This window comes from Dipodomys merriami, unplaced genomic scaffold (assembly GCF_024711535.1).
Source record: "Dipodomys merriami isolate MVZ:Mamm:240054 unplaced genomic scaffold, mDipMer1.0.p SCAF_45, whole genome shotgun sequence".
Taxonomy (NCBI): domain Eukaryota; kingdom Metazoa; phylum Chordata; class Mammalia; order Rodentia; family Heteromyidae; genus Dipodomys; species Dipodomys merriami.
Window position 1 is genome coordinate 5897529 of NW_027206013.1, and position 8620 is coordinate 5906148.

The following is an 8620-nucleotide window of genomic DNA, read 5'->3' on the forward strand; positions in this document are numbered from 1 at the left end:
TGGTAATAATAAGGAACCATTGTTCCATCACACTCTGAATGTTTATAACCCTTCTTATCTCCATAGTTCTGCATCCTCCAGGCTCTGGATCCCAGGCAGCAGCTGTCAGCGTACAAACAACTCCTCAGAATGTGCCCAGTCGGTCAGGCCTGCCGCACATGCACTCCCAGTTAGAGCATCGCCCCAGTCAAAGGAGCAGCTCCCCTGTGGGCCTTGCCAAATGGTTTGGCTCGGATGTGCTGCAGCAGCCCCTACCCTCCATGCCTGCCAAAGTCATCAGTGTAGATGAGTTGGAGTACCGACAGTGAGGGCACGGCAGGCAGGCAGGCAGGCAGGCTCACACACATCTGGACCTATGGTGGCAACCTGGGCAGGACAATGCTGCTTCATCTTGGGTTGGTTTATAGGCTTTTACTTTGGAACACTCCAGGTGAAGCTCTTTAGGGAACCCACACACATGGCGTGGTCTCACATGACAGAACGATCTTAACCAATGTAGGAGCAGAACCTACATGGTCTAAATACAGGATGCACAGTGCTGTCAATCCTGAAAATTCTTTCTTTTTGTAAGGTATGTGAATGATGTGCTGGTGTCTTCATTAAGAGGTGGCACCTAAGGGTTCTGAGGAAATAAAATGTATAGACCCTTATGTACAGATCTGTGTATAAACTTTTGTACATACATATAGGATAGCTTTTTTGAACTTATACAGCTGTACATAAAAGTAGCTGATATTAGTTAAGCCTGTGTCAACTGTTTTTTTCTTTTTTTCACTTGTACATTTGGGACTTTTGTTTGATTAAAGTTGCATATGCTAAGTGTGTGAATGAAGTGAATGGCATTGCTGTGTTTCTTTCCTCACTGAATCGTTTCAGACAGCTAAGCCAAGAAATTTAAGACTCCTTGATGGAAATGGCCTGAAATATCAATTATTGTGGAACTGGATCTATTTTGATTTAGGAGGGAGAGGCAGCTTTTTCATGTAAGACTCCAGAGATGGTTAGGCCAGGCTGACCACCCTTTAAATAGCCTTGTAACTAATATGTACCCCTTTCAAAATTCCCATTAAAAACGAGATTTTGGCTCTCCTTTCTGGCTGAAGATTTTTCAGTCTTACTAGTTTGAAAGTTTTCAAGCTGAAGCCCTAGCTCTGGATACCTATTCAATTAGAACCATAAAAGCTACTTTGAGGCTAGGCACTGTTGGCTCATACCTGTAACCCTAGCTATTCAAGAGGCTGAGCTCAGAGGACTGCAGTTCAAAGCCAGACCAAGAAGTAAAGTCCATGAGACCCTTATTTCCAATAAACTACCAAAAAAAGCCAGAAGTGGAGCTAGAGCACTAGCCTTGAGTAATAGAAGCGAGGGTCGGTGCCAAGGACTTCTGTTCAAGGAGAAGAAAGAAAAAAAAAAAAACTCCATGCTCCAGGATAAAATGACAGTTGGACAAGCTGCTGCCTTTTAATTCCAAGGGTGACTTCTGAATGTTAAGACTCTGCCCTGTACTTCAAAGGGCACAAAAAAAGTCACATTTCAACAGAAACTGTCAGAGAAAGGAGAGATCTCACTGGCACTCATTTTCTCTTCTTCCCCCCAAAGTATCTTTTTTTTTTTTTTTTTTTGCTAGTTGTGGGACTTGAACTCAGGGCCTGAGCACTATTCATGAGCTTCTTTTGCTCAGGGTTAGCACTCTACCATTTGAGCCACAGTGCCACTTCCGGCTTTTTCTGTGTGTGTGGTTCTGAGGAATTGAACACAGGGCTTCATGCTTGCTAGACAAGCACTCTACCACTAAGCCATGTTCACTTTCTGTGTGATTCCTCAGCCTTAGAATTCTTAGAAAATGTTTTGTTTCCACAAATGGAAGTCAGAAAGCGGTCCCAGGTATTCACAGAATACTGATATCTGGGCTCTGGTTTAACCATTTCTGTGTCCCTTATCCCATGTATTTCCCCTTTGTGTTTAGCCAACAGTAGGAGGTATACAGTGAGGAAGAAGAGGTTGAAGCTGCCTTATAAGGCATTCCTTTCCAGACTCAAAGCTGGTGAGACAGGTCAGAGCAAAGAGCAAAGCCATTAGCTAGTGACTGGCAAAATGGAGCCAGATATCAGACCTGTAACCTTGAAACTACTACAGGAAGGAGAAACAATTTATTGGCATAGACAGGAACTTCCTGAGCAGAGTTCCAGGGGTATAGCAAATTGGAGACTCACTGGGATTGCACCAAAGTTTCTGCACAACAAAGAACAGCGTACCTTGGGTCTGGGAAGGTGGCTCAATGGTAGAGCGCTTGCCTTGCATGCATGAGGCTCTGGGTTCGATTCCTTAGCACCACATAAGCAAAAAGAAAAAAGCTGGAAGTGGTGCTGTGGCTCAAGTGGTAGAGCGCTAGCCTTGAGCTGAAGAGCTAAGGGACAGTGCCCAGGCCCAGAGTTCAGGCCCCACTACTGGACCCCCCCCCAAAAAAAAAATCCAAAGAACAGCGTACTTTTACCGGTTACACATATGAGGAACTGATTTCCAGAATATACAAGTTCAAGAGACTATAAACATCCCCAAAATCAACCTAATTAATACATGTGCAAAAGAACTAGAAACTTCTCAGAAGAATGACCAATAAATGCATGAGGAAATGTTCAAAATCCCTGGCCATAAAGGGAATACAAATCAAAAGAACATAAAAGATAATTAAGCCAAGAGCTGATGGCTCACACCTCTATTCACACCTCTAATCACACCTCAAGAGGCTGATATCTGAGGATTAAGGCTCAAAAGCAGCCCAGGCAGGAAAGTCCAAGAGACTCATCTCCAAATGCTAGCACTCTACCCAGGCTCTGAGTTCAAGCCCCATGATGAATGCTGTTAGAGATGTAGGGAAAAAAGAAACATTGTTGGTGGGAATATAAACTAGTGCAACCATTCTAGAAGGTGATTTGGAGAGTCTTCAAGAAGAGTAAACAGAAGCAGGCACCAGTGGCTCACACCTGTAATCCTAGCTACTCAGGAGGCTGAGATCTGAGGATCACGGTTCAGAAGTCCGTGAGACCCATCTCTGATAAACCAATAGAAAAGTGGAAGTAGCACTGTGGCTCAAGTGATAAAGTGCTTGCCTTGAGCTGAAGAGCACAGGGACAGAGCCCAAACCTAGAGTTCAAGCCCCCGGACTGACAAAGAAAAAAAAGAGTAAATGGGTGGGGAATGTGGCCTATTGGTAGAGTGCTTGCCTAGCATGCATGAAGTCCTGAGTTTGATTCCTCAGTACCACATAAACAGAAAAGGCTGGAAATGGCGCTGTGGCTCAAGTGGTAGAGTGCTAGCTTTGAGCAAATGAAACTCAGAGACAGTGCCCAGACCCTAAGTTCCAGCCCAAAGACTGACTGGCAAAAAAAAAACCAGAGTAAACAGAACCACCGTATGATCCAGCAATACCACTCTTAGGAATCTATCCAGAATATTATTACAAGTCAAGACATGGTAGAGATACACATCTTTGTTCAGTAGTGTGCTATTCACAATAGCCAAGTTATTGAAACAGATGAGTAGATTAAGAAAATGTGGTGTGGGGCTGGGAAGGTGGCTCAGTGGTAGAGCGCTTGCCTTGCATGCATGAGGCCCTGGGTTCAATTCCTCAGCACCACATAAGCAAAAAGAAAAAAGCCAAAAGTGGCGCTGTGGCTCAAGTGGTAGAGCACTAGCCTTGAGCTGAAGAGCTGAGGGACAGTGCCCAGGCCCAGAGTTCAGGCCCCATGACTGGACCCAAAAAAAAAAAAAGAAAATGTGTGTGTGTACATATATATATATATATATATATATATATATAAATACATATATGCACACACATATATACATCTATATATAATGGAGTTTTACTCATCTATTAGAATGTCATTTTCAAGGAAATAGAAAAAAACTAAGTGAAGTCAGGCTCAGAGAGACAAATGACATATTTTCTCTCGTGGAAATTAGATCTAAAATACATGATGACATATATAGTTTTATGTATATATACACATAAACTGATTAAAGGATGGTATACTTAGGGGAAAAGTTTAATGGTATAACTCCTCAAATAATAGTTTAACAAAACGGGGCTGGGAAGGTGGCTCAGTGGTAGAGCGCTTGCCTTGCATTCATGAGGCCCTGGGTTCGATTCCTCAGCACCACATAAGCAAAAAGAAAAAAGCCAGAAGTGGCACTGTGGCTCAAGTGGTAGAGTGCTAGCCTTGAGCTGAAGAGCTGAGGGATAGCGCCCAGGCCCAGAGTTCAGGCCCCATGACTGGACCCCCCCCCAAAAAAAAATAGTTTAACAAAATGAGTACCACAAAGTGGAAAAGTTGGCAAGGGAAGGGCAATAGGGTTGGGAACACATGAATGGAGAAAGGGTGAGCAGTTACACTTTTTGGGGGGTCCCCATGGGGCTTGAACTCTGGGCCTGGGCACTGTCCCTCAGCTCTTAAGCTCAAGGCTAGCCATAGTGCCACTTCTGGTTTTCTAGTGGTTTATTGGAGAATCAGCTCATGGATTTTCCTGCCTGGACTGGCTTTGAACTGTAGTCCTCAGATCTCAGCCTCCTGAGTAGCTAGGATTACAGGCATGAGCCAGCAGTGCCGGTGGAGGAAAGGGATATGTGGGAAAACAACAGAAAGGGTAGCGTTGGTCAAGGCATTGTATTTATAATCTGACTTATGGAATTGAAACCTCTTACAACAAGAAAACAAGAGCATTATTAAGAATATCATAGTAGTAGGGTACTAGTGGCTTATGTCTGTAATCCTACCTATTCAGGTGGCTGAGATATGAGGATCCCAGTTCCAAGTCAGATGGGACAGGACAGTCTGTAAGACTCCTATCTCCAATTAACCACCAACATGCCAGAAATGGAGCTGTAGTTCTAGCTTTGAGGGGGAAAAAAAAGCCCAGGAACAGTCTGTGCCTAGGCCCTGAGTTCAATTGTATGTGTGTGTGTGTGTGTGTATGTTAGTAGTAGTAGTGGTCTAGAAAGCTGGTGCTGGTGGCTCACACCTGTAATCCTAACTACTCAGGAGGCTGAGATCTGAGGATCATGGTTCAAAGCCAGCCTGGGCAGTAAAGTCTATGAGACTCATCTCCAATTAACCACTAGAAAACCAGAAGTGGTGCTGTGGCTCAAGTGGTAGAGCACTGGCCTTGAGCTGAAGAGCGAAGGATAGCAACCAGGCCCAAAGTTCAAGCCCCACAACCAACCAAAAAAAGAAAGGAAAAAAAAAAGAAAAGAAAAAACTTATAGTTCTATTCCCATTACCAATCATTGTGCCATGAAACAAAAAGCAAACTGGCTGGGCAGTTTCTAGGAAATAATTTTCCAAAACAGTAATGTTTTAGACCCTTTTATTAACTTCTGGATACTGATGTTCAGCCTAGTACTGTGGAGACATCTTATGATTTATGGGGAAGAACCAGCTGCCAGCAAGATACAATAGATGGCAGAATCTGAACCTTAATAATCTCACTAGCTGCCAGGAACCCATTAATTTCTGTAAAAGTCCATCTTTCCTTCCATTTTAGCTGGTTAACTTTACAGCCGTTAAATGGAGCTGAATTAAGTAATGGCGCAAAACAGTGGGTCAAGAACATGAGAATATATTATAGAACAGGAAGTTCGCACCATGCCATAAAAACAGCTTCAGAGCTCATCAGAAAGCCTGATGCCTGCCAGAATTCTTGATACAAATCACTTCCAGAACTGCTCAGGATGAACCCAAAAGAGACAGAAGGGAAAGACAGGATACTCATCGGCGACTATGGGGCCACGGAGCAGAGTAGGGTAACGTTCTGCGTGAGGGACACAAGGCCTATGTAAAGAATATTCTGAGCCGGGCGCTGGTGGCTCACGCCTGTAATCCTAGCTACTCAGGAGGCTGAGATCTGATGATTGCGGTTCAAAGCCAGCCCGGGTAGGAGAGACCGTGAGACTCCTATCTCCAATAAACCACCAGAAAACCGGAAGTGGCCCTGTAGCTCAAGTGGTAGAGCGCTCGCCTTGAGCTGAAGAGCTGAGGGACAGCGCCCAGGCCCAGAGTTCAAGCCCCATGACCGACAAAAAAAAAAAAAAAAAAAATTCTGAAGCCTTGGATCAACTGGATTTCATCAATCTTCTGTCCTCAAAACCCTGGAAAGACTAAACATTTAACACATTTTTAGCATGATGCTGAGAAGGACAGACAAAGGGTGAAAAAATACAGCAGTGACAACTACTAGAAACTATACAACTTGTGGGTAGAGATGGGAGGGAAAAAGTGGGAGTGAGGGAAAGGGTAACATGTTCCAAAAAGAAATGTACTCTACCTGAATATGTAACTAACCCCTCTGTACATCACCTTTTTATTTTTTTTGGGTCCGGTTGTGGGGCCTGAACTCTGGGCCTGGGCGCTGTCCCTCAGCTCTTCAGCTCAAGGCTAGCACTCTACCACTTGAGCCACAGCGCCACTTCCGACTTTTTTCTTTTTCTGCTTATGTGGTGCTGAGGAATCGAACCCAGGGCCTCATGCATGCAAGGCAAGCGCTCTACCACTGAGCCACCTTCCCAGCCCTGTACATCACCTTTATAATAATTTTAAAAAAATTATAAACCTCAAAATTGCTCTAGCTGGAGAGCAAACCTGATGGAAATCCCACAGCTCAGAAAGCCAATGTTTTCCTACGAAGCTGAGGTAAGTTCTAGACTATGGCCTCTACCATGAAAGTACCAATGGTAGATACCAAGATCTATATCCTGAAAAGGGACTAGAATCTGAGGCATGGAGGGCTTCTCTCATGTCCTATCTGGGGAAGGATAAGCCCAAGCTCCATAAAGGCTATCAGAAGGACACAATTCTCTAGGGCAACAGGAGTGAAAAAGCATTAGACAAAGGCTGAATCTGTTGATAATCCTCATTCCTCATAATCTGCCCACAACTCTACCTCATTTCATTTAAAGACACACTGATTTCTTTTTTTTTTTTTTTTGGGTCCGGTCGTGGGGCCTGAACTCTGGGCCTGGGAGCTGTCCCCCAGCTCTTCAGCTCAAAGCTAGCGCTCTACCACTTGAACCATAGCGCCACTTCCGGCTTTCTTCTTTTTGCTTATGTGGTGCTGAGGAATCGAACCCAGGGCCTCAGGCATGCAAGGCAAGCACTCTACCACTGAGCCACCTTCCCAGCCCCAGACACACTGATTTCTACCTTCCTACAAACCTGTTCCACTTACTGATTTTCCAGGAACCCTCCACCATCACAGTACCATAAAGGGGCTGGGAAGGTGGCTCAGTGGTAGAGCGCTTGCCTTGCATTCATGAGGCCCTGGGTTCAATTCCCCAGCACCACATAAGCAAAAAGCAAAAAGCCGGAAGTGGTGCTGTGGCTCAAGTGGTAGAGCGCTAGCCTTGAGCTGAAGAGCTGAGGGACAGTGCCCAGGCCCAGAGTTCAGGCCCCACTACTGGACCCCCCCCCAAAAAAAAAAAAAAAAAACTCAAACACAGTACCATAAAGATGTGTACCACAAACTGTCTGCTCCCATTATAATAGTTGTCACATGGGCTGGGAAGGTGGTTCAGTGGTAGAGTGCTTGCCTTGCATGCATGAGGCCCTAGGTTTGAGTCCTCAGCACCACATAAGCAGAAAAAGCCGGAAATGGCCCTGTGGCTCAAGTGGTAGAGCGCTAGCCTTGCGCTGAAGAGCTGAGGGACAGCGCCCAGGCCCAGAGTTCAGGCCCCACGACCAACCAAAAAAAAAAGTTGCCACACTCACAATGTTTTCTGCTTTCATACTTTTTGCTCATTGACATAGTCCAGGACTGCCATGAAGGTTCAAGCAGAAAGGCTAAAAGAAGACACTTAAAAGGGCTGGCTGGACTGTTCACCATAGCTAGGATATGGAAACAACCCAGATGCCCCACCACAGATGAATGGATCTAAAAATTGTGGTACCTATACACAATGGAATATTATGCAGCCACTAGAAATGACAAAATAATGGTATTTGCAGGGAAATGGATGGAGCTAGAAGAAATCATGTTGAGCCAGGTAAGCCAAGAGCAAAGAGACAAATGGTACATGGTCTCCCTGATAAGTGGATGCTAAATCCAAAATGTTAGGTGATACGAAAAAATTAACAGGACTTAAGAAACAAAGAACTCCCATTCATCTGGTCGAACCACTACTAAATTCCCCCATGCTGCTGATCACATGTATGGTGTATATATGTGTACACCATTATATGTTATAGACTGTGATAGACAATTTGCTCCAGGAAAGTTAGAATGAACTTGTGACTTTAAATGAGCATCATTATTCCACAATACTGTGAAATTTGGGAAACTATGTAATCACTTAATCACAATTAAAAAAAAAAAAAAAAAGCTCGGGGAAGGTAGGGAGGGAAGGGATGGTAGGGGGAAAACAATGGAGGGGGTAACAATGCTCAATAGGAAGTGTACTCATTACCTTACTCATCTAACTGTAACCCTCTGCATAGTATCTTTACAATAAAAAATAAAAAATAAATAAAAAAAAAAAAGGGCTGGCTGGCAAGATGAGCAGCTGGTTCAGCTCAACACTTAAAAAATACAGTGGGCCCAGGAAAGGAAAGAGTCCAGTGATAACAGG

At 44.3% G+C, this 8620-nt stretch overlaps 1 protein-coding gene across 6 annotated transcripts in view; it reads left to right on the forward strand.

The window, feature by feature from the left end:
* Eif4enif1 (eukaryotic translation initiation factor 4E nuclear import factor 1) overlaps positions 1-832 on the forward strand; it is a 54135-nt gene extending 53303 nt beyond the window's left edge. For all 6 annotated transcript variants that reach the window (XM_069994494.1, XM_069994491.1, XM_069994495.1 and 3 more), the window contains one exon: positions 67-832. In XM_069994494.1, the coding sequence (XP_069850595.1) occupies positions 67-308 (242 nt within the window). In that variant the 3' untranslated portion in view covers positions 309-832. The remainder of the gene's footprint in view (positions 1-66) is intronic.
* The last annotated feature ends 7788 nt before the right edge of the window (positions 833-8620 follow it).